At 69.4% G+C, this 24869-nt stretch overlaps 6 protein-coding genes across 7 annotated transcripts; 2 read left to right on the plus strand and 4 right to left on the minus strand.

Annotated features, from left to right (window-relative positions):
• Positions 1–3515: 3515 nt before the first annotated feature.
• Positions 3516–4852, minus strand: LRRC10B (leucine rich repeat containing 10B). The gene has a single exon (XM_035539852.2). It carries the CDS (start codon positions 4850–4852, stop codon positions 3995–3997), a length of 858 nt encoding a protein of 285 aa, XP_035395745.1. The 3' UTR covers positions 3516–3994.
• Positions 4853–7091: 2239 nt separating this feature from the next.
• Positions 7092–9006, minus strand: SDHAF2 (succinate dehydrogenase complex assembly factor 2). Its single transcript, XM_035539863.2, has 4 exons — positions 8894–9006; positions 8237–8454; positions 7501–7610; positions 7092–7379 (listed from the first exon to the last, which is right to left on the minus strand). The coding sequence occupies exons 1-4, from the start codon at positions 8906–8908 to the stop codon at positions 7249–7251; spliced, it is 474 nt and encodes a 157-aa protein (XP_035395756.1). The 5' UTR covers positions 8909–9006; the 3' UTR covers positions 7092–7248.
• Positions 9007–9487: 481 nt separating this feature from the next.
• CPSF7 (cleavage and polyadenylation specific factor 7) lies at positions 9488–16108 on the plus strand. The gene is made up of 9 exons (XM_035539854.1): positions 9488–9547; positions 12316–12534; positions 12763–12866; positions 13190–13336; positions 14649–15086; positions 15182–15300; positions 15391–15559; positions 15694–15867; positions 15971–16108. Exons 1-8 carry the CDS (start codon positions 9494–9496, stop codon positions 15860–15862), a joined length of 1419 nt encoding a protein of 472 aa, XP_035395747.1. The 5' UTR covers positions 9488–9493; the 3' UTR covers positions 15863–15867; positions 15971–16108.
• Positions 16109–17721: 1613 nt separating this feature from the next.
• Positions 17722–18910, minus strand: TMEM216 (transmembrane protein 216). The gene is made up of 5 exons (XM_035539865.2): positions 18855–18910; positions 18634–18735; positions 18438–18530; positions 18110–18311; positions 17722–18035 (listed from the first exon to the last, which is right to left on the minus strand). Exons 1-5 carry the CDS (start codon positions 18865–18867, stop codon positions 18020–18022), a joined length of 426 nt encoding a protein of 141 aa, XP_035395758.1. The 5' UTR covers positions 18868–18910; the 3' UTR covers positions 17722–18019.
• A 328-nt stretch (positions 18911–19238) lies between these two features.
• Positions 19239–22067, minus strand: TMEM138 (transmembrane protein 138). Of its 2 annotated transcripts, none has more exons than XM_035539860.1 (5): positions 21941–22067; positions 20994–21228; positions 20734–20905; positions 19774–19849; positions 19239–19630 (listed from the first exon to the last, which is right to left on the minus strand). In XM_035539860.1, exons 2-5 carry the CDS (start codon positions 21119–21121, stop codon positions 19518–19520), a joined length of 489 nt encoding a protein of 162 aa, XP_035395753.1. In that variant the 5' UTR covers positions 21122–21228; positions 21941–22067; the 3' UTR covers positions 19239–19517. The 2 variants fall into 2 exon arrangements, with proteins under 2 accessions (XP_035395753.1, XP_035395752.1); XM_035539859.2 differs by having other exon boundaries at positions 19774–19954; positions 21941–21990.
• Positions 22065–24701, plus strand: LOC118244710 (lysosomal membrane ascorbate-dependent ferrireductase CYB561A3). Its single transcript, XM_035539853.2, has 6 exons — positions 22065–22187; positions 22503–22711; positions 22800–23008; positions 23086–23240; positions 23778–23940; positions 24097–24701. Exons 1-6 carry the CDS (start codon positions 22117–22119, stop codon positions 24118–24120), a joined length of 831 nt encoding a protein of 276 aa, XP_035395746.1. The 5' UTR covers positions 22065–22116; the 3' UTR covers positions 24121–24701.
• The last annotated feature ends 168 nt before the right edge of the window (positions 24702–24869 follow it).

Below are 24869 nucleotides of genomic sequence, written 5' to 3' on the forward strand. Positions count from 1 at the left end.
GGGGGGTCCCGCCTCCCCCCCTTTCAGCCCAGTCAAACCTCTCCCAGCCGCCAGCGTCGCCCCAGCGGGAGCCACGTCCTGCCCAGGGACGTCTCCGCACCCTGCCCCGTCCTATCCCACCTCCCCCCCAACCCCTGGGGCACCCAAGGGATCGGAAGCCATGCCGCAGTTCGTTAGCCAAAGCGGGCACATCTGTCGCTGCCTCCAGCGGGGTTTGCTGCTTTACCTCCGCCCCGGCACGTCCCCCACACTCCTGATGCCACTGCGTCCCCCCTGCAGTGGCACCCAGGGGTGCTGCACCCTGGCCGTATCCCCACGGGGTGGCCTGGGGCCCGCACGAGTGCCCAACGGGGGGGTCCTGCGTGAGGATGGAGCGGGTGCCACCGTCCCCACGCCATGCAGGACGGTGTCCGTGTCCCCGCTGTTGGCTGCAGGGGGCTGGCACCCAGCGGTGGCATCCCCAAGGTGCCCGCGCCTCCCCGTTGGCTCCCCGCTGTCGCCACGGTGGGTGTCCCCCATGTGCCAGGGACTGGTGGCATTGGATGCAGCAGGACAGCAGCAGTGCTGGCTGTGACACGTCCCCGGCTGGTGATGCCACTCAGTGTCCCTCCACAGGGCTCCCTGCTCCACCAGGGATACCATGACCAGCGTGTGCATGTATCCTCGGGGTGTCCCCATGCCAGGGACATTGGCCAAGCCCTCCCACAGCGGGGCTGCTGCCACCTCCGCAGCCATCTCAGGTAGGGCACGGCCACTCCCTGCCCGCCACGGGGACACCGAAGGGGCCGGGCTCTGCACCCCAGTCTTCCTGTGGCCACCACAGTGTCACCCAACACGTGCCAAGGACACCGCCCCGCCATGGGGACCAGCCTGAGACCGGGGTGCCACCACCTAGAGCACCACGAGCATCGTCCCTGCGTCACAGCATCCCCGGCACAGGCACCCTGGGGTGCCCCGCAGCTGGGACACTCCCACGAGCATCGGTGCCATCCCTTCAGGCTGAGCCCCAGCCACCAGGGTCGATTGCATTGGGGACCCTGCGCCAGACCTCCCCAAAAAAAACAAGGAGCAGCCATCAAGGGGATGCTGCCCCCCCATGTCCCCCGCCCCGGCTGCCTGCCCTCCTTCTGCCACAGCGGATTTGCTGCTGGGGGACAAGTGGCCCTGGGGACACGGTGGCACCGTCCCTGTCCTGCCGCCAGCAAGTGTCCGGCAGCTACCGGAGACCCCCCCGTTAGACCATTTCGGACAATCTGGAGAGAAGTCATAATTCTGCTACTACAGTAATAATAATGCTTTTAGGGACATTTGTATTTTTATCACATTTCTCTCTTTTTTTAACATAACAGAGGAGATTCACGCACCTGGGGAAGGGGCTGCAGCTGGGCTCGCGCACAAAGCCAAGGGGTGGCAGGGTCCCCAGTGCCAGGCACTGCGTCGGGCTGTGCCGGGGTCCCCAAAAGCGGGGTCTGTGGGCAGGGGTGCCCGTCCCCCCCTGCCCCCCCCTGCTCCTCGGGGAAGGGTGGGCTCCCCAGGGCTGTGTGTTCATTTTTAACTCTAGAGCTCTTAGCCGTTATCTTGTTCAGGTATCTCTCTTCTTCATGTGACGGTAACATCCAACTGGTGTGTAAAATAGAGAAAAAAAGAAAAAAATGAAAAAAAAAATGAAAAAAATGAAAAAAGAAAAAAAAAAAAGGTGAAGCCCAGAGCGGCCGGCGAGCGGGTGTGCTGTGGATGGGGCGCACTGGGTGATCCCAGGAGGCGGGGGCGGAGGGGGGGGGGGTACGGCCCCGGCGGAGGCAGGGGCGCCTCTTTGCAGAATCCTATTTTTGGGGAGCGGGGCCCCTCGTTTTCTGGAGGCAGCCCCTGCTCTCAGTAATAAAGGACAGTCAGAACTGCCAGCGTGCCTTGTCTCTGGGCTGGGGGGGGCCAGCCCCGTGGTCCCCCAGTGGCTGTGCCAGCAGCGGGTGTGGGTTGGGGGGGGGGGGGGCGGGCTGGGGGTCCCCGGGGGGCTTTGTACCCACCGGGTACAACGCCACCGTGCCCAGGGCCATCCCGCCAGGGCGCCTGTCCCCAAAGCGGGGGGTACACAGGCTGCCTGCGAGCCCGGGGCGCCAGCAGCACCACAAAGGCTCAAGTTGCTGTGATAAATAATTGAGCGGGCGCTGGTCTTGAATAAGTAAAGGAAACTCCAGGCGCGGGGCTGGCAGGGGGCGATGTGCTCGGGGCAGCGTGGTGCTGGATGAGGCCGGGGTGCTGGGGGGGGGGAGACGCCGGAGCCTGGTTCTCCTCGCGACTGGGGTCTTTTGAAGGAGGAGAGCGGGTGACGCGCTCGGCCCCGGTGCTCCCGTCATGTGGAGCCCGTCCTCGCCGCAGCGCTCCCGGTGCCTGCACCTTTGTGCCCGCAGTCAGCAGGAGCAGATGGAAATAGCAGCACGCTCCCAGCTGCGGCGAGGACACGCGGCGTTGTGCGCGGGGAGCTGCGAGGAGGCAGGGATATATATAGAGGCAGACGTATGGATGATGCACTGCACACACGCCTCCCGAAGATGCCAGCAGCCCCAAAGGCTCGTGCGTAGCAGAAACGTGTGGGGGTTTCTGCCGCCCGCGGCAGGTCCCAGACACCAGCCCCATCCCGGGACAGGCACAAATCCCACACCCAAGCTGGGAATTGGGATCCAGGGTGGGAATAGGCACTGGAGAGGCAGGAACCCCCTCTGCAAGCATTGCCTTCTGTGCCATTTCAGTGTCACCCTGTCCGTGGATCTCGTCCCTGCTGCGGGGAGAGGCTGGCGGCACCCCCGGCTGCCTGCACCCCTCGTCCTGCGGCGGTGGCACAGCCCTGCTCAAGGGAAAGCAGCTTCTTAATGGCATTGCAAACAGCCCGTGGTTTCTGCAAAGAGAAGGAAAAAGCCCCAAAGAAGGCAGAGGATGTGGTGGGCACGCGGGCTTGGCCGCCGGCCGCCCTGCCCAACCCCTCACAATTAAAAGCGGATGCGCGGTCTGTGCCCTCCGGTGAGCCGAGACCTCAGAGGTGGCACGGGGTGCGCCAGGAGGGCTCGGGGGTGGGCAGAGGGACCAGGACCGCATCCAGCCCAAAAAATACAAATAAGCTGGTCCTGCTGCGAAGCATTGACAGGCTGCGTTCAACCCCCTTCCCAAATACCTCCCCCTTCCCTGCTGCAGCCACCCGAGAGCCGAACCCAAAGCCTTTCCACACCAGATTTGCTGGGTTTGTGCTTTTTATTGCCAGAGTTTGGTACAAATGGGGCTCGAGGAGGGGAAGAGGGACAGTGAGCCTGCAGCCCTGTCTCCAGAGCCTGATTCTGGGCAGGGCATGGGACTCCTCTTCCCACTGCAGACAGGCAAACCCCTTCGCAGGCTTGAGAGTAGGCGCACAGGCGAGGCTTTCCATCTTTCCAAGCCTGGAAGTGGCAGGGTGGGGGGGTCTCTGGGTGCAGAAGAGGTTTGTGCGTTTGTCTCAAACCTTGACGCTCTTCAGGGCAACGGGGTCTGCACGCAAAGATGCAAACAGCGTTGCTTCTTTCTGTCTTGCCCCGTGGAACCAGGAGCAAAAGGCACCCATGGAGGCGGTGGGGCACCTGCAGCTCGTTGTAGGAAAGTCCCCAGAGCCGTGCTCCTGGGACACCGGCTTCTCAGGGACGCCTGGCTGCCTGTCCCGTGGGTGAGCGGGGTCTGCAGGGCCACCCGTCAGGCAGAGGGAGGTTTCCCTTGTCCAATGCTCGAGCCCCATGCTTACGCAGGGCGCTCTATGGTGGACTTGTGGATGCTGACGGCAAGCTGCGAGCCCCGTGGGTCCAGGTGGCAGCTCTTTGCAGTCCCAGCAAACTGTGGACTGTTTTCCCTTGTGCAGAGGTCGCAAGCTTCCCGTTCTGCCTGCCCTAGGCGGGAGACGCTGGTCCTTGGCAGCCCCGCAGAGGCTCCCCATCCCTTTGCAGCACATCGAGGGGGTGTCCGGCTGCGGCGCAGCGCCTCACGTCTCCCTCGGGGAGCCCGGCAGGGCCGCGACGCTGCCCTCCTCGTCCCCCAGCAGCGGGGAGCCGTCCCTGGGGGCCGCCGGGGAGGCCTCAGCACCTTCCTCCTCCTCCTCCTCCTTCTCGTCCTGGCACCGGAGGCCCTGCAGGCGCTCCTCCCGCGCCTCCATGAACTCCTGCGCCCCGTCGCCCACCAGCCGCACGGCGTCGGCCACGCGGGGCGGCTGCCGCACGGGGTTGTGGTCGTAGGAGAGCAGGCGCAGGCCGGCCAGGCCGGCCAGGTCGGGGAAGCGGGCGATGCGGTTGCGGTCCAGGTCGAGGACGCGGAGCTGGCCCATGCGCAGCAGGGCCGGGGGGAACTCCTCGAAGCGGTTGCCGTAGAGCCAGAGCCCGCGCAGGCCGGCCATGCGGGGCAGCGCGGCGGGCAGGCGCGCCAGGCGGTTGTCGCCCAGCTGCAGGCTGCGCAGGCCGGGCAGGCGCAGCAGGGCGCGGGGGAAGCGTGCCACGGCGTTGCCCTCCAGCCAGAGGCAGCGCAGGCTCTGCAGGCGGGCGAAGGCGGGCGGCAGCCCCCGCAGCGCGTTGCGGCCCAGGTAGAGGTGCGCCAGGCGCGGCAGGCGGCACAGCGCCTCGGGCACCTCCAGCAGCTCGTTGCCGTCCAGGGCCAGCGTGCGGAGGTGCCGCAGCGCCGCCAGCTCGGCCGGCAGCTCCCGCAGCCCCGCGCCGCTCAGGTACAGCTTGATGAGCCCGCGCTGCGCCCACAGCGCCGCCGGCAGCCGCCCGCCGCGCACCTCCAGCCGCTGCTCCGCGCCCCCGGGGCCCTCGGCCGACGCCGGCCGCGCCGAGCCGCCGCTGCCCATCGCCCCCGGCCCGCACGGCGCCGCGGCAGCCCGGCACGCCGCGGGCGGCGGGGAGGCGCGGGGCCACGCCCCCTCCGCGGTCAGGCCACGCCCCCGAGACCGGGACCACGCCCCCGAACCCGGGACCACGCACCCCGCTGGTCGGGGCCACGCCCCCCGGGAACCCGGGGCCACGCCCCCGGGAACCCGGGGCCACGCCCCCCGGGAACCCGGGGCCACGCCCCCTCCACACTCAGACCACACCCCCGAGACTGGGACCACGCCCCCTCCGCATTCAGGCCACGCCCCCCTCAACCGGGACCACACCCCTGAAACTGGGACCACGCCCCCCCCCCGCTGATCGGGACCCCGCCCCTCCGCACTCAGACCCCGCCCCCGACGCAGAAGCCACGCCCCCGTCGCGTTCGGGCCACGCCCCCGAGTTCGGGACCACGCCCCCGAGTTCGGGACCACGCCCCCTCCACGCTCAGACCACGCCCCCACAACCTGGGACCACGCCCCCAGTCCGTGCTCAGACCACGCCCCCTTGATCGTGACCACGCCCCCAGAGCCGGGACCACGCCCCAGAGCCGGGACCCGCGCCTTTAATCCCCCTTCCGCAGCCTTTTTATGGGGGGGGGGTCTCCAAGAAGCGGGCGCGGGCGCCGCCCCCCAGCCCCGCGCGCAGGTTGTCGGTGCCGAAGCCGCTGGGCCGCAGGGCCTGGACGCCCCCCCAGGGCCGCGCCGTGCAGCTGGGCCCGGGCTCCGCTGCGAAACCGAGGGGCGAGGGGTCACGGCTGGGCCCCCCCGGCCGTTATCCGCCCCCCCTGGCCCGGTCACACTCACCCGGTGCTGCGGGGCACGGGGCCCACGGGGGGGGGGTCGCGGCCCGGCCGTGGTTAGTGGTGAACCCCGACGGCTCCTGGGGGGGGGGGGCGGGAATCGAGGGGTGGGTGCCCAGCCCCGTGGGACCGGGGGCACGGGGGGGTCGGGGGCACGCACCCACCATCCTGCCGGTGCTCTGCCGGCCCCGCAGGAGGGCCTGGGCCGGGCAGGGGGCCTGCAGCCCCCGGGAGACGAGCGGCACGGGGGGGCGGCGGGGCGAGGCCTGCGTAGGGACAGCGGGTGAGGCCGGGGGGGGGGGACACGCGGGACGGGGACGGGAGCCACTCACCGGCACGCTCAGGAGGCCCGGGGCCTCCCGGCTGAAGCCGCTGCCTCTGTCGGAGCCCCGCGCCAGCACCGGGAGCGCCCTGCCACCCTGCAGGGGACGGGGAGGGATGGGACACGGGGGTCCCCAGGCGGGGCTCACCTCGCCGCCCCGTCCCTCTTACCGTGCCGTGAGCAGGGGGCAGGTAGTCCGCCGCGGTGGTGCTGGCCCCGAGCCGCAGGAGAGAAAAACGTGTCGGGCGTTGGAGGGGGAAGAGGGGCTCCGGGGGGCTGGGGGCTCACGGGTTGGCCCAGCGTGGGTGGCAGGATGGTGCCGCTCCTCGGGGTGGCCCTGGTGAAGCCCGTCTCCTCCTTGGCGCCGATGGTCGTCCTCTGCAGGACGTCTGCGGGGGGGGGAGATGGGGGTGGGGGTAGGTCGTGGCGTAGGAGTCCCATGAGGTCCCCGCTGTCCCCTGCACGTGGCTTTGCACAGACGGTGCCCGGCCCCACGGCAGGTGAGCCCCAGGACAGGGACCGCAGCTTAGCGCGAGGACAGACAAACGGACGGGTGGACGGCATGCTGCTGGGCTGCCCGGTGTCCCCCCGGTGCCGCCACAAGGACCTGGAGGCAGTGGGGGCTGCAGGACGTCACCGCGGAAGCGGATGCCGGGGGCGCCGTGTCGTCTCCAGGTAACCGGCACGGTGACGCGCGGTGACGGCGGCCGCACGGGGACCGTCCCTGCTGCCTGGGGACACCGGCCCGGCTGGGACACCCTGCGGAGGGCGCTGGGGACCAGGTGGGATGGCACCGCGGGCTCCCCGGTGCCCCGTGTCGGGTTGAGGAGCACCAGGGGTGCCTGGGTGGCCGAGGGTCAGCAGGACACCGCTTACCGGGGACCAGCCAGCCCCCAGCTCAGCACATGCCATGAACCTGCACTCGCTGCCAGGGCGAGGAGCCCCACCTTGCCCACGCGTGGGGCCACCTCCCGGAGCCCCCTGAAAATTGGGTTTGGAAGGAACGGACACGAGATGGGGGCAGCCGCCACCTCCGCCCAAGAGCAGAGCCCGGCGTGCAGCAGGAGGGGCAGCCAGGCAAGGCGAGCGCCAGGGCTAGCAGCCACAGCTTTATTCATCAAGCCCTGAGAGTCCACGGGAGCCACTGCCAGAGGAGGAGGGCAGCAGGGAGGGCGGCAGCGCTGGTGTTTCTGCAGGGCCCCCGGTGCCCCTCCTCTGCTCCAGGGGACGGGGAGGGAAACGACAGCCGCCGGTCAGCGTGGGGGCTCGAAGAGGTACTCCAGGTCCGGCTGCCGCAGCCTCTGCTCCCTCTTCTTGTTCTTGGCAAACTCCCTCAGCATGGCCATCACCTCGTTCTCAAACACGGCTGGCGTGGGCTTCGCTTCTGCGGTGAAAACAAGAAGGGACCGCGTGAGGAGAGCGGCCCCACGCAGTCCCAACACGCCCAGCACACCAAGCCCAGCTCCCGCAGCCCAGTGCGGTGCCACCTCGGTGGCCACACGTACCTGTGGCCCAGTAGTAAATGTCCCAGTCGTTGCTGGGCTCGTTGATGAGCCGGTCGTAGAGGTTCAGCTGCCGTTCACTCATGCAGTTCAGGTTCTCCTTCGCAAAGAGGCTGGAAGGGGGATGCACGAGGATGAGTGCGGGGTGCTGGAGGAAGAGCAGGGCTGGCACAGTGGCTGATGCCTGGCTCTCTACGTGGCACCAGAGGACCGGGAGGAGCTGGTGTGTGCTGCCTCCTGCCTTACGCCTCGGGCTACGCTTTGTTACCTACCACAGGAGAAGCCCAGGAGGCCCCAAAAGTCCTCCCAAAGGATTTTTGGCTCAGCCACCAGCTAGGAGCTTCCTCCAGACCTCTCATGTGCTGCCTCTGGCACTGTCCTGCCAGCAGCCGCACCGACCACTGCACCCTAAACCTACTCAAGCGGTGATTTATCTGACAGCTCAGTGCAGATCCTCAGATGCTTGCCACCTCCCCCCCAAGCAACACGACATCTCCTCAGGGCTTGGATTCTGACCGTGCCCTGCCCCATCAAGCTGATTCCTGCAACGCCCAGAGCTCTTCCTTGCTCATTAAGGACCTGTGACGTTAGTAGCGAGCTGAGTTGCGTGGCAGCTACGCTCACCTCCTGACGGCCCTTACCTCTGCAGGGCTGCTATCGCGTCTCCCGTGAAGCATGCCCTGTCCCTGCCCGAAGCGCGCCCAGGGTGCCGGAGGGGCCGGGCAGCCCTTAGCCTCACCTGAGCAGGATGCAGTTCTCCAGCATGCCCCTCTTCCTGCTCTCGTACAGCAGCCGGGCCCTCTTGGTGGGCAGCGGCTCGTCGGGGCGCTCCTGCCAGGGGGGCAGGGGGATCTCCAGCACGTCCTTCCCCGAGTCGCTCGGCGAGTCCCCGCGGTATCCGCGCTGGGCGCACAGCGGCACGGGCCGGCGCGGGGCCCATCGGGGCAGCGAGCAGAGCTGCGAGAGGGGCCGGGGCAGCACCGGGGGCGTCAGGCACCGACCTCAACGCAGCCCCAGGCCCCAATTACCCCCCCCGCACCGAGCCCCGCCGGCCCTAATCCCCACCCCACCCCAATCCAGGCCGCAATCCCCCACCCCACACACAGCGTCCCACCAAGCCCCACTGCCCCTAATCCCCTCCCCACCCCCCCAGGCTCCCCCAGGCCCCCATCCCTTACCCCACACGCAGCTCCCCCCCCAAACCCCCCAGCCCCCAAACCCCCCAGCCCCCAATCCCCACCCCCCCCCACGGCTCCCCACTCCCCCCCCAGCCCCCTAACCCCCCCCCAGGGGCCCCCCAGGCCCCCATTCCCCGCACCGTGCCCCTCTTCCCCCCCCAGCCCCCAATTCGCCCCTCCCCAGCCCCCCATTCCCTCCCACCCCCCTCCCCTCTCACCCTGCCCGCCGCCATGACACCTCCACACCCCCCCCCCCAGGGCCGCTCTGCGCCTGCAGCCCCCCCCCGACTCTATGGTAAGACCGGGGCGGAGGCCGGAAGGGGCGGGGCGCGGCGGGCGGAGGCCGGAAGGGGCGGGGCGAGGCGCGGCGGCGCTGGCGGTGGCGGTGAGCGCGGGCGGCGCGCGCGGGGCCTGCGGGCGGCACCGGGAGGGGCGGGGGGGGGGGGGGGGAGGAGGGACTGCGCCCCCTCCCCTTGCTCCCGGGTCCGGGGCCAGGCCGGGACCGGGGGGGCGGTACCGGGACCGGGGGGGCGGTACCGGGACGGGGGGGGCGGTACCGGGCGGGGGGGGCGGCACCGGGACGGGGGGGGCGGTACCGGGCGGGGGGGGCGGCACCGGGCGGGGGGGGCGGCGGAGGCTGGGTTTGGGGGGTGGGGACCGGGGGTCGGTGTCCAGACGGGGGAGTGTTTGGGGAACCGGGGGGCACCGGGGGGGACCGGCACTGACAGCCGCCCCCCCCCCCCCCGCAGTGCCCCCCTTGGTCTGCTGCTGCTCGTCCCGGTCCCGGTCCCGCCCCGGTCCCGGCCCCGTCGGGAACTATGTCCGAGGGAGTGGACCTGATCGACATCTACGCCGACGAGGAGTTCAACCAGGTGAGGGGCTCCCCGGGGGGAACCGGGGGCGGGGACGGCACCGGGAGGTGAGCTGGGCAGCGGGGCCCCTGCCCCCGGCACCCAAACGTTCCCCGGGGCCCGGCGGGTGCTTCCCGGTAGGCTCCCGGAGGGAACCCCCCCGGCCGCGGAACGGGAGAGCTGGGGGGCTGAGCGCGGAAGGTGGGGGGAAGGAAAGGGCCCGGAGGGCGCCGGGCCGGAGTTCAGGAGCACGCGGAGCAGGAGGCAAGGGGGGAACTCGGTTTACGGCGCTGACCCCGCACGGCAGGGGGAAGGAGCTGAGAGGAAGCAAACGCGACGCCCGCAGAGCGGCGGCGGCGGCGGCGTGGCAGGGAAGGCCGTAACGTCCCGCCGGAGGAGCGGCGAGCAGGTGGGAGCACCGGCCGGCGCAACTCCGCCGCTGCCTCGCTTCTGAGCCAGCCCCGTGCCGCCCGTCCTGCCCGCGAGGCTCGGGCGCCGGGCGGCCGCCGGCGGGATGTACGGCCAGGGGCCGGGCACGGGGCTGCTGGGGAGCCGGGACGGATGCGGCAGGGGCTCGGTGAAGCCTCGGGGAGCTTTGGGAGCGCAGGAGCGGAGCGGCGTCGAGAGAACAGTGCGAGCCTGGGCGCACGCAGCAGGAAGCAGCGCGGAAAGGTTCATCCAGAGGGTTTGGGGCACGGGACACAAAAGGGCTTCGACAGAGCCGGCGGCTTCTTGGAGCTGGAAGTGATTACGGCCGGCTGGCCCGCGGCGGCGGGGGGCGAGGTGTGCAAGGCCTGTGCGGTGTGAGACGGCGACGGTAAGAGGCTGCCGGAGCGCGCCCCGAGCGCCGGGAGCACGAGCTGCGTGCCGTCTGCTGGGAGCACGGCAGTTCTTAAAAAGGCGAGCGCCGAAAGCTGAGCGGAGCCGGAGGATCCCCAGCGGCTCCCAAGCCGCAGCATCCCCTCCGTAGCACAACTGAGGGCTTCCGAGGGATTTCTGCGCCAGCCGCCCCTTGTTCTCCAGAACTCGCCAGAAGTTACCTTTCAGGCAGAAAGTTTCCAGCCTTGGGCCTTGCCGGGGGGGCAGCGGCGTGGGAGGCGGGCGAAGCGAACGGCTGGGCTGTTTTGAGAATGAGGACGAAAATACCTCTCCCTGTTGAAATTCCTGCAACCTTTTTATCAGCTCCGCAGCTGAAGTTGCCGGATGCTGAACGGTACAACTTGCCTCAGGAACAGCCCTGGCTGTCAAGAGAGCGTCTGCGGGTAAAGGCTTTGATTTCGTGTCTCCGCGAGCCTCCGAGGGCTGCGTGCTGAGCACCTTTCCCCGGCGGCCCCGCGAGCTCCCGAAGCGCCGTGTTGTGGGCACGCAGCTCCCCGGCTGTCAGCACAGGGGATTTCACCGCCCCGCGCTGGTTTCCCCAGCGCTGGTGGGTCCCCAGCGCTGATGGGTCGGGCTCCCCGCCTCGCCGGGGCAGGGTCTCTGGTTTTGTGCTGCCTGGGGCCCGGGGGCAGTGCCGCTGTAGCAGTGAGGGGCGAGAAACGACGCTCTGCGCACGTTGAAGCCGGGCGAGCCATTAGTACGAAGAGACGTAGCAAACACGGCGCTCGCCGTACGCTCCCAATTAAATATAGCACGGAGCGGGAGTGGGAACGGGAAGGCGGGATCTAGGACGCCCGAGTTCGCAGCTGAGGAGCTGCTTTGGTGGCCGCTCATCCCGCGCGGGGCGGCGGTGCCGCGGGGGGGAGCGCTGCGCACGCGGCCCCGCGGGAGTTCGGCTGGCCCGAGGGGGAGCGGGAGGAAGGCGCGCTGCCGTACCCGGGGCACAGATCGGCCCGACGGGCAAGGCGTTGCTTACTGAGTTTGATTTTCCGCCGCTGAACTCGTATCGACGAGAGCTGAGCTTCTTCCTGGTGCGAGGAGCAAGCCGAGTCCTGCCCGGGCGCGCAGGCCGCGGCGAGCCAGCCCTTTGCCCACGTGGGGGGCGCGGGCCGCAGCCGAGCGGAGAAGCGCGTGGGGAAAGCGAAAGGCTTGTCCTCGAAATCGGGAGGGGGAAAGTCGGGCCCGCACAGGCCGCCGGCGAGGCGCAGCCCCGTGGCTCTGCTCCGGGGAGCATCCCTCCCTTCCCACCTCCGCACGTGCGCCGTCGCGGCAGGGTTACGCCGAGCAGCGCGCTGCTGCTCCTCCCGGGCACGCTGCTGGGGGTTGTGTTCACGCTGGGCCGCGCACGAGGGCGGGTCAGGGATTTCCGTGCCGGCGGGGAGGAAGCGCAGACGCGGGGGTTTCCACGGGCCGAGGCTTTTTTTTTTTTTTTTTTTGGCAAGCCCAGGGTGCCGCGCGGTTTTTGCAGGGTGGTGGAGTAGCAGAGAGGGGCTGGCTGGGCCCGGGGGAGTTGTCGCTGCAAAAATGAAGTCCTGAAGGCGAACGCACCCTCCAGGAGATTGCTTCGTTCGTGGCTGCGGTTCGCCTTCCTCTAGCTGTGAACAGACCCGAGACGAGCGGTCCGAGGGGTACGCCATCGGATGGGGTGGCCGCAGCATCTCTCCGGGGCAGCGTCCAGGCTTGGGGGGCGTTGATTCTGCCTCTGCCCTGGCAGGAGGTGGCCCTGGGGACAGCAGGAGCCTTGGGGACGTGAAATCCCGGAGGGGGACGAGAGTTGGCTTCTGCTGGGGGCGTGTTGGAGGCCTTGAGCGTATCAGGGCAGTCCTCCAGAGCCCCGCGCGTGGCCACGGGCCCCTTCCCGAGCCACGGTTCCACCCCCGGGCCTCCCCTGACGGTCTCTTCCCTCGCAGGACTCCGAGTTCAGTAATGCTGACCAGATGGACCTGTACGACGACGTGCTCGCAGCCAGCTCGCAGCCCCCCGAAAGCCGCACCAGCAGCTCGGAGCCACCCCCCGAGATCCGCCAGGAGCCGTCCCCCAAGCCCAACAACAAATCCCCTGCCATCCTGTACACCTACAGCGGGCTGCGCAACAAGAGAGCCGCCGTCTACGTGGGCAGCTTCTCCTGGGTGAGTGCTTTGGGCGCGTACGCCGATGAGGGTCCTCCAGAGAAACCCCCGAGGGCTGCAGAGCTGCTGGGAGGTGCTGGTTCTCCTCAGTCCACGTTGACGAGGCGTTCTGAGCTGGGCTTGGCCCTAGGGTGCGAACGGGAACGGGATTTGTAGCCCTGAGAGGCTGCAGGTCCCAGTGGGATGGGCTGCGGGAGCTGACGCCAGCCTCCGCCCTGCTGCCCGCAGTGGACGACGGACCAGCAGCTGATCCAGACCATCCGCTCGGTCGGCGTCTACGACGTGGTGGAGCTGAAGTTCGCAGAGAACCGGGCCAATGGCCAGTCGAAAGGGTGAGAGCCGAGGGGGAACAGGGAGGAAACGGGGGGTGGGGGGAGCCAGGCCCCTGCGGCCGCATCCCGGGAGCAGCCGGAGCTTTCCCCAGCGGGCACAGGGGACGCACGGCACGCCCGGAGCAGGGGTGGTGAAATGCAGGCTCCCGGCAGCGCGAGCACCTGGGAAGGGAACCGATGGGCGCGTGTGGCCCCAGGCTGGTGTCAGGCGGTGGGGGGTGCTGCGGGGGGGCGGACTGGGGCTCCGTGGGGGTCCTACCCCTGCCAGGGGGAGCAGCGCTCGGGGCCGGCTCCTGCCCGCTGACCGCCGGGCTTCCCCCCAGGTACGCGGAGGTGGTGGTCGCCTCTGAGAACTCGGTCCACAAGCTGCTGGAGCTCCTGCCCGGCAAAATCCTCAACGGGGACAAGGTGGAGGTGAGGCTGGCCACCCGGCAGAACCTGTCACAGTTCGAGGCGCAGGCTCGCAAAACGTGAGTGGGGCGCAGGCGCGCCGCGGGTTGGGGGGGGCCTCCGCGCTGCGCGGCAGCTCCCGCAGGACCCCGCCGAGCTGTCAGGCCGAGCCCCCGAGCCCTCGGGGTGGGGGGACACCGCCAGCGGCCTCTGGGGGTGATGTCCAATTGCTGCCGAGTCCGATTAGATCCTGACTCGAGTCTTTATGATCCCCTTTTAGGTGCTCACACACTGCGAAGATCCCTCGTAGCCTCCTCCTCCTCCTCTCCAAACTGAATGGGCTTAAGCTCTTCAGCCTACCAACATAGCTAAGACCCTCCATATCTATTAGTAGCTCTTCTCTGGATCTCCTCCAGAATTTGTCCATCCCTGCGGAGGTAAGGTGCCCATCACTGGACACAGTATTCCAGCTGGGGCCTGGCCGTGGGCTTTCTACAATGGCAATAGGTGGTCCTTGCCTCACTCCGCAGCGATGTGACACCCCGGCCCCGCGCCGGGGGGCTCTGCGGAGCCGGAGGGACTGACCTGGCAGGAGCGTGTACGAGGAGGTCTTGGCCAGCTGTGGCCATTGTAGATCCGTGACCCGTTTCATGCAAGGAAAGCCCTTCTTTCTGAACGCTCTGGCTGAGGCTCAGCGGGGTGGCTCTGCCCTTCGCCCCCTCCCTTCAGCTCCGATCACCGCTCGGCTGCGCCGTTAGACGGCGTCCCCGCCTGCCCTCGCGGCTTGGTGGAGCAGAGCGCATCCCCTTCTGGAGTTTTGGCCTCCCTCAAGAGGCTTTGTGGCGGTCTCGGCAGCTCCCCCAGGGCTCCTGCCCCCTCTTTCCTCTCCTGGCTCATCCTCAAAGCCTCTTCGGACGCAGCGAGGGTTCCTGCCCGTCTCTTCTAGGGCAGACAGGCACCGAGTTTTCCTTCCTCCAGCTGTCAGCGCTTGCGTTCTGTCCCCTGGTGTCCCTCCACGCCCAGGCTGGTGTGAATCCATTCCCATCAGCAGGTCGCAGGTGCTCTGGGTTGTTTAATAGCTTCTGGGACTGGGGACTCGGCCACCTCTCCCCGTTTCTTGGGGCTTTGCACCTCCGTCCGTGTAACCCGCTCGCTCTGCGACCACCGCAGAGCCCCGCCGGCTGCAAGCGAGCGTCCCTGGGACGCCGTGGCCGCGGCCGGCGCCCTGCTGAGAGCGCAGGACCCTCCTGGAGGCCCGTGGAAGCGGAGGCTACGCTTGGCTGGCTGGATCTGTCTCTGGGCACCTCGAGCTCCTCAGAGACCGGACCTCGTGCGGGCGGGCGGGGAGGAGGAGGAGGAGGTCTCCGAGGTGCGCGGGGCCCCCGGCCGCAGCTCACGGCCCTTTCCCGTGCCACTTGCAGGTGTGCCGCCGCGGGCCCACTCCCGGGACTCCATGGACTCCGTGGATGGCCGCGCCACGCCGACAGAGAACGCGCTGCCGCCCGCCCGCGTGGAGAAGCCCCCCTCCATCCTGCCCTTCTTCAACCGCCCCCCCGCCGCCCTGCCCCTCATGGGGCTGCCCCCGCCGCCCATGCCGCCCCCGCCACCCCTCTCCTCCGGCTTCGGCGTCCCCCCGCCGCCACCCGGCATCCACTACCAGCACCTCATGCCCCCGCCGCCCCGACTGCCCCCCCACCTGGCCGTGCCGCCCCCGGGGGCTGTCCCGCCAGCCCTGCACCTCAACCCGGCCTTCTTCCCCCCGCCCAGCACGGCCCTGGGTCCCCCGCCAGACACCTACGGCAAGGCCATGGCCCCCTACAACCACAGCAGGTGAGCGGAGGGCGAGGGAGGGGGGGCTGAAGGCCGCTCGGTACCGAAGGGGGGTCGGAGCCGTGCCGACTCCCCCCGCGCGTGTCTCCGTGCAGCCGGGAGCTGGGCCCGCCGCCACCCGCCGTGAGCGAGGTGGAGTTCGAGGAGATCATGAACAGGAACCGGGCCATCTCCAGCAGCGCCATTTCCAAGGCGGTGTCGGGCGCCAGCGCAGGTAACGCTGACTGCGTCCCCCCCGTCCCCCCGCCCTGCCCCGACCCCGCAGCTCGCCTGCATCCCTCAGCCCCGCTCCGCTCCCGCCCAGGCGACTACAGCGACGCCATCGAGACCCTCCTCACGGCCATCGCCGTCATCAAGCAGTCCCGCGTCGCCAACGACGAGCGGTGCCGCGTCCTCCTCTCCTCCCTCAAAGACTGCCTGCATGGGATCGAAGCCAAGTCCTACAGCACAGGCGCCAGCAGCAGCTCCTCCAGGTACCACTGCCTGCGGGTGGCGTCACGGGCACCCGTCTCAGGGTCCCGGTCTTGGTCTCCGTCCCCTCTGCGGGGAGAGACCCGGCCAGGTCCCCCCCGGGAGGTGACCAGAACCCTTTGCTCCGTTTCCCCAGGAAACGACACCGGTCTCGGGAGCGCTCTCCCAGCCGGTCCCGCGAGAGCAGCCGGCGGCACCGGGACCTGCTGCACAGCGAGGACCGGCACGAGGACTATTTCCAGGAGCGGAACCGGGAGCACGAGCGGCATCGGGACAGGGACAGAGAGAGGGACCGGCACCACTGAGACAGGTGAGCCGGCGGCAAGGCACCCGCAGGACTGGGGACGCCCGTGGGGGAGGCGCGGGGTCTCTGGAGCAGCGCTGACCACCCCTCTCCGCTCTCTCCCCTGCAGGAGTTCGGCAGTAAGTGGTTTTTAATGGACTCGTATCTCCTCACCTCGACCAGGACTGTGCCACCGAGGCCGCTCCACCCCCTGCCCCCTGCCCGCCGCCCCCGGCTCTCTCCGGGCACCCGAGGAAGGGCCGCGCTGCGCCCCGCGGACTCCCTCCGACACCTCGTGGCCTTGGGCCTGAGCCCTTGCCCGCACCCACCGCCGCTGCTGCTGCTTCCCGGGGAGAGGCTGGAAGCCGGGGAGCCTGGGGCAGCCCCGCTCCGCGGATACTTGGACCCAAAGAGAAACAGTGCTTTTATACCACGGAGGGAGGTTTGTGAGCCTTTTCCTCTCCGCAGCCCTTTGGGGGCGTCTGGAAGGGGACGGATCCCCCCCAGGCGCCTGCAGCGGGGGGGCTTGGAGGCGTGCAGCTCGCGCCCCGTGTCCGGTTTGGCCGGAGGAGGCGCAGGGAAGTTGTGCCTGGTCCCAGCCTCCCTCCGGCCGGCGGAGGGGAAGCGCAGCCCGGCCCCGCTCTCGCCTGCCCAGCTGGGGCGGGGGCCAGCGTGCTGGGGTGGGAGCCGGGCAGGGGTCGCCCCCTTCCCCTGCCCCGACTTTCCCAGCGGGATCGCCGCCTCCGCGCACGTCTCCCGAAGCAGCGCAGCTCTGGCCAGCAGGCGCCAGCGGGGCCCCGCGTGGAGCCGGCCTCTCCCGCAGAGCCTTCCTTGTTTTAGAGGAAGCGGAGGAGGCAGGGCGGGCCGCCACCCGCAGCCAGCGGGCCTCGGGGACCGCGCGGTCCCTGCAAGGGGCTGCCCCCTTCCCCGCGGCGTTGCCCTGACCGCCCTTTCCCAACGGGCGGTGTGGCACGGCCCCTCTGCGTGCGGTGGCACGCCGGCTGCGTGGCACAGTCGCAGGCTGGGACAGGGGTGCTGGGGACAAGGCCGGGAGGTTTCCGTGCCTGGCGGGGCTGCGCAGAGCTGTGCGCAGCCGCTTCGAGGCCAGGGAGCAGCCCCCAGCCCCGCACGGGTCCCTCCGGCACAGGCTGTGTGCTGGAGGAGCCCAAGGGGGTCGGGGCGAGCTAGGGAGACCCAGAGTGACTTCCAGCCCCCAGGGATGCCAGCCGGGTGGTCTTGCCCTCTGAACTGTGGCTGGAGAGGAGAAACCCGGCTCCAGAGGTCTTTTTAGGCTAAAATCACACAAAACAAAAGAAAAAAAAAATAATTCTGTAAAGTACCATGAGGTGCCGGCTTAGCGGGTGAGTGCTGGGGGGAGCATTTGGTGGGAGAGTTCTGTTTTTTTACTTAAATGACACAAATTTTTAGTTTCTTTCCAAATAGTGGGGAAAAGTGCAGAGCAAACCCCTATTAACCATCCAGCGAGGCGCTGCCCCTCCTGCTCGCAGTGACTAGATTTGTTTGTCTTTCTGATAGGTTGGAAATTGTGTAATAAACTTGATGACGTTGTCAATCTTTTATATGGCGCTGCAGGGAGCTTCTGTCAGGACTTTTAGGGGATGGATGCGGTGTGAGTGTGGTACGGAACAAGGAACAACAAGCTGTGGGGATCAAGGCGGCATGGGAGGGAAGGGCAGCAAGAGCCAAGTGCCCCCCTGTCCTCTGGCACTTCCAAGGGGCTCCTTGTGCCCCCCTGGGGAGCTCTGGGCAGCGCCGTGGGGCGGGGGTCAGCACAGGCGGTGCCGTGCTGGAAGCTCCTGAGCGCTCCGTGCCCAGCCCGCTGCCCCGTGGGACGCCACATGCCCAGGCACCAGGTAAAAATAAATATTTATTGGAAAATAGTGAATGATTCTGAGAACACGGTAGAAAAAAAATAATTCTCCGTACCTTGAACTGACCTGTGTGTCACAAGCCCCGGGGGCCGGGTGGCAGCAGGGCAGGTGCTGCCCAGCGCGTCGCTCGCTCGCACATGCTGCGGGCAAAGCGGAGGGGATCGGGCAGCGGGGAGACCGCTCCTCGGGCTGCCCGCAGGTGCCAGCGAGGGCCTGGGAGGCGGGCTGGGGCCGCTGGCTCACTGCTGTCTCGCGTACCTGTGCCTCGGGTCCTCTGGTGCAGGGCCTCAATACACATCAACGCTGCAAAGGATGCGGGACGTGTTAGCACCCGGCACCACACGGCGCCCCGGCGCTGCCCTCGCCCCGCGCGGTACCTGGAGAAGGAGAGCAGCGCGAGGACGCCCAGCAGCAGCTCCGCGGCGTAGAAGAGCAGGAGGATGGCGCTGAGGATGGCCTCCAGGCGCAGGACGTAGGTCTGCAGCAGCAGGTAGTAGGCCGCCATCACGGCCGCCGGCACGGTGAGGGCCAGGCTGACGGAGAGCGGCACCTTCCGCTGGCACAGGTTGCCCTTGGAGCCTGCGGGGCGCCCGGTCAGCGGGGCGGGGGCCGCCCCCGTTCCCCCCACACCGACCCCGGGATGGGGGGGCGGCGGCGGCGGGGGGGGGGCCGTGGCTGGAGGCCGCCCGTTCCCCCACGACTCACCGAAGAAGATGCGGGTGGCCTCGGTGCCCAGGTAGAGGAGCAGCAGCAGCGCGTCCAGCAGCAGGTTGCTGACGGGGTAGGGCAGCAGCAGCGCTGCGGGCACGGCCGGCTCAGCGCCCCCGTCCGCCGCGGGGCTGAGGGGGGCGTGAGGAGGAGGAGGAGGAGGAGGAGGAGGAGGAGGGGGGGGGGGGCTCACCCTTGTAGGCGAAGATGAAGGCCTCCGCCACGAAGTAGGTCGCGCTGTACCACCCGTTGAGGAAGAGCAGCACCTGCAGCGGCGCCGAGGAGCGCTGGCGGCCTGCGGGGGAGCGGCGGCCGTGGCCGGGAAGGGCGGGGGGGGGGTCACGGCACCGCCCCGCTGCCCCCCGGCCTCCCCCTCCGGTACCGCCCGGCCCGGCCCGGCCCCGCCGCGCTCACCCCTGGGCGCCATCTTGCGTCTCCATGGCAACCGGCGGGGCGCGCGCCCGCCGCTCCCTCCGCCCTCTCGATGGCTCCGGAGGACCGAGGCCAAGGGCCGCGGGTTCGAGTCCCGCTGCCGCCCGGGGCCGGCCCTCCCCGCGGCCCTGCGCCCGTCTGAGCCGCGGCCCCCCCCCCCCCGCCCGTGCGTCCGTCCGAGCTGCCAGCAGAGCCCGCAGGGCCCCACACGGGCCCACCCGCTGGCACCAGCCCGCTCTGTGACTCCCCCAGCAGGCCAGGGCTGCGCGAGCTTCCTGCTGTCCCCTCAGTCCCAGGCCCAGGCAGGGACGCTGGCCGCGGCAGGAAGGGAAGAGCAGGAGACACCAGGGACGCGCAGACACACTCTGGAAAACGCAGCCAGTTTGTTTCTTTACTACTCACAAAAACACCCAAGTCCCACCAGGGGCTGTGACGCAGGGGCAGACCAGGACGCCCCACGAGCATCCTGCCGACCCCCGCTGTCCGCGTGAGCCGTGCCAGCGCCGGCAGGAGGCCTGGGCGCTGGAAGGCCGAGGAGCACAGCTGGGCTGGAGCTGAGGGGCCTGGCCAAGCCCCCCCCCGGCCTCTTGGATCCGTCCCTCGGGGCGAGGAGTTGCAGAGGGGCCGCAAGCTGGAGCGGTGCCGTCAGCCGCGGAACTGCGCGAACTCCCTGCGCAGCCAGAGCGAGTCCTGGTAGAAGAGGGGGTCGCCCAGGTGCACCGCCGTCCTCTTGTAGAAGTAGCAGTAGAGCACGGCCGCTGCGGGAGGGAGGGAGGTGAGGGCAGGCCCCCGCCTTTGGGGTTACGGCCAGAAGGGCCGGGGGTGCCCACACGGCCTCCAGGAGCCCCCAGTCCCCCCAGGCAGGGCTGGTCCTGCTGCCCCAGCCAACGCGAGCCCTTACCCAGCCGCTGGAAAACAAAAAGCGTCTGCAGGCCCTCGGTCCAGACGAAGCGGCTGGAGTCCCTCCACCGCAGGTTCTGACACGGACAAAGACACGGAAGAACCCGTGCGTCAGCTTGGGGGCAGCACCTCTGGCTCCTGCGGCCTGGCACGCCGCTGATCCCGGCGGGCGCGGGCTGGACCTGTGCCCCGCGGGTCCATGTGATGCTGCTGGCTCCGGGAGCACCCGCACCCCAAAGGTTAAGCAGCTCAGGGGATTTGGCCAGCGAGCCAGGACCTATTCTGGCTTCACACTTCAGATCCCTGCAAATCCCCATCAATCCCCTGCCCGGACAGCGTGGGCAGGATGGCCCCGGGCCAGCCCCGGGCACTACCCCGGCCCCGGGGCAGCAGGGTGGGGACAAGCCCTCGCCCCAGCCCTGCAGAGGAGGGGCTGGGCAGGGCCCGGCAGCTGCTCGGTTTGGGAACTGGCAGCTGGGACAGGGGGGCTGAGACGGGGGAGAGAAGGGGACAAGGCTGCTTGGACAGAGCAGGAACCCCCGGGGCTCGATGCCAGCAAGAAGGGGGCTGCCCCCAGCCTCCCTTAGCGGGCGTTTGCTGGGGATTAATCCCAGGTAAACTGGGAGCTGCCGCCACAGCCTTCAGCAGGGATCACTCCAGTGTGGGCTTCTGTGGCGGCACGCAGCCAGAGCCGCCACGTTTTCCCTGGGGAAAGAGGATTTTGCAGCAGGTCACGATGCTGAGGGCGGGGGCTGGGATGCGGCAGCTCCCTGCCAGCCCGAGAGCTACGGCAGGGGGCAGGCGGGGAACCCCAGGGGGACAACAGGGATGGGGCCACACCAAAACGTCCCCAGCAGTGGGAAACCGTGCCCTGCCTCTCCTGGGAGAGAGACAGAAGGCAGCAGGGGGTGGTGGCTGCTGCCTGCGTGCCCTTGGGAGAAGCGGGCAGCCCCCAGCCTACCATGACCCAGACGTGGAAGGAAATGCTGAGCGCCAGGTAGGCTGCGGACAGCAGGATGGTCCCCTTGAACTTGTGGAAGAGGAGGTTGACCAACCCGGCCTGGAAGACGAAGGTATTGAAGAACATGAGGAAGATGATGATGACGTTGAAAAGAATGGCGATGTCCTGGATGCTGAGGGAGAGGAGAGGCGCGGTGAGACCCTGGTGACGCGGGAGAGCCCGGCCCTCCCGCCCCGCCGCCCAGCCCGCCCAGCGCTCACATGAAGAGGACGAGCTGGACGGCGGGGGCTGTGCGGAGCAGCTCCGAGAAGGAGTTGACAAACAGGTCGTAGAACAGCAGCAGAAACTGCAGGAACAGCACCAGGCCGTAGTTGCTGGTCTGGAGCATCCTCCTTCCCCGGGGGCTGGAGCCCTCAGCCCCGGCATCCCCAGGGGTGCAGGCAGCTCATGGTGTGGCGCCGGGGGCTCAGCATCGCCGCTCCCTACAGCTGGCACCTGAGGGGGGAGCAGAGGTTTTGCTTGGTAGGGCTGGACGCAACCCCCCGCAACGGGGCGGGGGGGGGCAGCTCCTGAACCCCGCGACCTTCCTCAGCCAGGAAACCCAAAGCAGCGTCGAAGCCACAGCACATCCTGACGGTTCCTGGCGCAGATGCCAAGCTTTGCTCCGGCCCCTGTTCCGTAAAGCTGGGCTCTCACAAACAAGGTTGCTCTCTCCCACCCTCCAGGGCTTCTGCTGCCCCCGATTCCACGGAGCAACCAGGAAAAAAAAAAACGCAGGGACGAGGAAGACGTGCGAGCCCCGGTGGGTGCGGGCACATTACTCACACCTCTCCCCGGCGGTGCTGAGCAGGCCACGCTGCGGGGCCGGGCCGGGGCACGCCGTGACCCAGCACCGCTCCCTGTCACCTCACCCCGCAGCACCGCGCTCCCCGACGGGGCAGCTCGCCCGGGAGGAGCCGAGGAGGCGGCGCAGGAGCGGGGCTGCCCGGGGACGGGCAGGGAGGCGCGGGTGAGGCAGGGGCCGGGGCAGCGGGGGGGGGGTGTGGGGGGGCCCTTCTCTGACAGGGGACCCCGGGGATGGGAATCGCCCCCCCGGCCCGCAGCCCCCCCCACCCCCGAGGATCCCTCGGTGCCGTCCCGGCGGTGCCCGGTGCTGCCGCTGCCGGCGTGCCCCCGCCGCGCCCCCCTCCCGCTGCCCAGCGCTCACCCGCGGCCGCCATCTTGCGTCTCCATGGCAACGGCGCCGGGAGGGGGGGGGGGGAAGGGCGGAAGCGCGCGGGGGCCGCTCTAGCCGCCGCTCTCGCTGGTTCTCGCCGGCTCCCGCCGGCCCGGGGCGGGGGCACCACCGAGACGGGCGGCCAGAGCGCCCCCCCCCCCGCCAACATGGCGGCGCCCGGCGAGGGCGAGAGCGAGGGGGCGGCGGAGGGAGCCCCGGGGCTCCTTCCCCGCAGCCGGTGAGGGGCAGCGGGGGCAGGTTCGGGGGGGGCCGGGCCGCGGAGGGCGCCCGCAGGTGCCCGCGGGGATCGGGCTGCCGGAGCTGACGGGGCTGCGGGCGCTGGGGGCACCCGGGGGGCACCCGGGGGGCACCCGGGGCTCCCCCCCCCCCCCCGCCCCGGGAGGTGTGTTCCTGGCGGCCGGGCCGCCCCCCCCCCCCCCGGCGCAGCGGGGTTCCCCTTTCGGGCCGGCTCCTCCCCCGGGTGCCTGCCCGCAGCCCGGAGCCGGGCAGGGAGCCGCCGGGGAGGCTGACGGCGCCTCGCTCTCCCCGCCAGGCAGTGCCGCCGCCCCGCCGCAGCGATGCTGGCCGTGCCCTTCCGGCCCTTCTGCGCCTTCCTGGGCGGCCTGGGGCTCCTCTGCCTGGCCTTCGTCGGCGCCTGGTGCCAGCACTGGCGCGGCGGCTTCGCCTGGGACGGCGGCGCCCGCATGTTCAACTGGCACCCGGTGCTGATGGTGGCGGGCATGGTGGTGCTGTACGGCGCAGGTGAGTTTGGGGGGGTGCGGGGCGGGGCGGCTCCCACCCCCCCCCCACCCCCCCCCCAAGGTTCCCCCTGACCCCTCTCGCCCGCCAGCGGCCCTGGTGTACCGCCTGCCCGCCGCCTGGCGCGGCCCCAAGCTCCCCTGGAAGGTCCTGCACGGCGCCCTGGCCCTGACGGCCTTCGGCCTCACCGTGGTGGGGCTGGTGGCCGTCTTCGGCTTCCACAACGCCTCCAAGACGCCCAACATGTACTCGCTGCACAGCTGGCTGGGGCTGGCCACCGTGCTGCTCTTTTCCTGCCAGGTGGGTGCGTGTTCCGGCCCTCCCCCCATGTCCTAGCCCCCCCGCAAACTTCCCTTCCTCAATTCCTGTCCCCGCAGTGGCTGGCTGGCTTCAGCGCCTTCCTGCTGCCCTACTCGCCCCCCTGGCTCCGTGCCCTCTACAAGCCCATCCACGTCTTCTTTGGCTCCACCATTCTCATGCTCTCTGTGGCGTCCTGCGTGTCGGGCATCAACGAGAAGCTCTTCTTCAGCCTGTGAGTGTTGCAGCGGGTGCTGGGCTGGGCTCTGCCGGACCAGCCATGGGGAAAGTCCCCGCAGGGAGAGAGGCTGGGGAGCTGGGGCTGCATTTTTATCTCTCCGCTTGCAGCGGTATCAACCGAAACTAAGCACGGGCTTAACTAAGGGAAGTGAAAACTTTCCCCCCACCCCAGGTGCGTGGTTAACTACCACAGCTCCCCGCTGCAGGGTGGATAAAGGGTGATGTGGGCTGAGGGGAAGGCTGGACGTGTCAAGGAAGGGTCTTAACCCTGCAGCTGTCACCTCCAGCCCCGTGCTGCTCTGTATACCAGCCACTGGCAGCTCCTTGCAGCAGCACCCTCAGGGGCCAGGGGACTGTCACAGCCTCAGATGGGGCAGGTGGCCACGGGAGCGGTGTTATGGGGCTGCTGGGGTAGCGGGGTTGTTCCCGCTGTAGCACGTGAAGCTGTGCTGGGGGCACGGAGCCAGCCCGCAGCCCCCGGGGCGGCGCGCAGCAGGCACAGCGAGGCGAGCCTTGCGATTCTCCTCCGCAGGAAGAACGGGACAGCAACGACGCCGTACAACCGCCTGCCCCCCGAGGCCGTCTTCGCCAACATGCTGGGGCTCCTCATCGTCCTCTTCGGGGTGCTGGTGCTGTGTGCCCTGGCCAACCCGGACTGGAAGCGCCCCGAGGACGACTCCACGGACACGCGCCAGGTACCCGCAGTGCTGCAGGGCTGCGCATCAGCTCCCAGGGAGGCCTTGAGGAGCCGAGCCGGGGGTCTGCCTCCCACCACGGCCCCAGCTGGTCCGTCCCCGGGGTGGGCTGGGCAGGGGAGCGCAGGCTCCAGGCTCACCCACGTCTCCCTGCAGCCCCTGCTCGGCACCGAGCGCTGACGCCTCCGAGATCTGTCCCTGCCGTCCCGGGGCTGCCAGCCTGGAGCTCTCCGACCCCGTTGCTGTCCCGCCTGCCCCGACGCCTCGCCTTCGCCGGGCTGCCTGTGCCCAACGCTCTTCTGTTGGTGGGAAGAACGGGGTCAGCTGCCTTACAGCAGAGATGCCGCTGCAGTGGGGATGTCTCTTTGCCTCCCTTGTGGCCCAGCACTGGCCTCCTGCCAGCCTCAGGACAAGAGCAGCTGCAGCGCCGCGCTCCTGCCTGCGTCCTCGTGCCTCTGCCTGCCAGCTCCCGCGGGGTCCAGCTGTCCCCTCGCGCCTGGACCGCGATCTGTGCCAAATCGGCTGCCCCTGAGCCCTGCGGTGCCATCTCGGGCACCTCGTCAGGTTGGAAGCCGCCAGAGGAGCACCCCGTGACTGGTGGTGGTGGGACCCAGCACAGCGTGGGCTGCCCCAGCCCCGTCTCCTCCACAGGGAGGGCAGGAGCCCTCGCGCCGTGCCTTACCCTTCGCGGGGATGTGTGTGTGGTGGTGGGACCAGCTCAGCAGCCCTCAGGGACACCTAATAAAATGCTGGCTTCCGCAGCGCTCTTGCACCTGCGTCCTTTGGGGCAGCCCAGGCCAGTCCTCATGTTCACCCTGTTCTGAGTCTGCTGTGTGGTTCCCCCAACCCTGTGCTGCAGGGCAAGCTCTGCCCCGGCCCTCAAGTTCCTGTTTTGCACCCCTCCTGGAGCCTTCTCCAGACCCCGTGAG

Source organism: Cygnus atratus, chromosome 5 (assembly GCF_013377495.2).
Source record: "Cygnus atratus isolate AKBS03 ecotype Queensland, Australia chromosome 5, CAtr_DNAZoo_HiC_assembly, whole genome shotgun sequence".
Classification (NCBI taxonomy): domain Eukaryota; kingdom Metazoa; phylum Chordata; class Aves; order Anseriformes; family Anatidae; genus Cygnus; species Cygnus atratus.

What these genes read in the sequence shown, in the direction of transcription:
- LOC118244710 (XM_035539853.2), top strand. Translation starts at nt 22,117, where the DNA reads ATGGCGGCGCCCGGCGAGGGCGAGAGCGAGGGGGCGGCGGAGGGAGCC. An exon ending in TGCTGCTCTTTTCCTGCCAG is followed by an intron (nt 23,009 to 23,085) that starts GTGGGTGCGTGT and finishes CTGTCCCCGCAG; the next exon opens with TGGCTGGCTGGCTTCAGCGC. An exon ending in ACTCCACGGACACGCGCCAG is followed by an intron (nt 23,941 to 24,096) that starts GTACCCGCAGTG and finishes GTCTCCCTGCAG; the next exon opens with CCCCTGCTCGGCACCGAGCG.
- CPSF7 (XM_035539854.1), top strand. Translation starts at nt 9,494, where the DNA reads ATGTCCGAGGGAGTGGACCTGATCGACATCTACGCCGACGAGGAGTTC. An exon ending in GAGGCGCAGGCTCGCAAAAC is followed by an intron (nt 13,337 to 14,648) that starts GTGAGTGGGGCG and finishes CCCCGGCCGCAG; the next exon opens with CTCACGGCCCTTTCCCGTGC. An exon ending in GGTGTCGGGCGCCAGCGCAG is followed by an intron (nt 15,301 to 15,390) that starts GTAACGCTGACT and finishes GCTCCCGCCCAG; the next exon opens with GCGACTACAGCGACGCCATC.
- SDHAF2 (XM_035539863.2), bottom strand. An exon ending in GAGAACTGCATCCTGCTCAG is followed by an intron (nt 7,611 to 8,236) that starts GTGAGGCTAAGG and finishes TCCCCCTTCCAG; the next exon opens with CCTCTTTGCGAAGGAGAACC. An exon ending in CATTTACTACTGGGCCACAG is followed by an intron (nt 7,380 to 7,500) that starts GTACGTGTGGCC and finishes TTTTCACCGCAG; the next exon opens with AAGCGAAGCCCACGCCAGCC.
- TMEM216 (XM_035539865.2), bottom strand. An exon ending in CTTCATCTTCGCCTACAAGG is followed by an intron (nt 18,531 to 18,633) that starts GTGAGCCCCCCC and finishes CCGTGCCCGCAG; the next exon opens with CGCTGCTGCTGCCCTACCCC. An exon ending in GGCCACCCGCATCTTCTTCG is followed by an intron (nt 18,312 to 18,437) that starts GTGAGTCGTGGG and finishes GGCGCCCCGCAG; the next exon opens with GCTCCAAGGGCAACCTGTGC.
- LRRC10B (XM_035539852.2), bottom strand. Translation starts at nt 4,852, where the DNA reads ATGGGCAGCGGCGGCTCGGCGCGGCCGGCGTCGGCCGAGGGCCCCGGG.
- TMEM138 (XM_035539859.2), bottom strand. Translation starts at nt 21,121, where the DNA reads ATGCTCCAGACCAGCAACTACGGCCTGGTGCTGTTCCTGCAGTTTCTG. An exon ending in GTCCAGCTCGTCCTCTTCAT is followed by an intron (nt 20,906 to 20,993) that starts GTGAGCGCTGGG and finishes CCTCTCCCTCAG; the next exon opens with CATCCAGGACATCGCCATTC. An exon ending in TTTTGTTTTCCAGCGGCTGG is followed by an intron (nt 19,631 to 19,773) that starts GTAAGGGCTCGC and finishes TCCCTCCCGCAG; the next exon opens with CGGCCGTGCTCTACTGCTAC.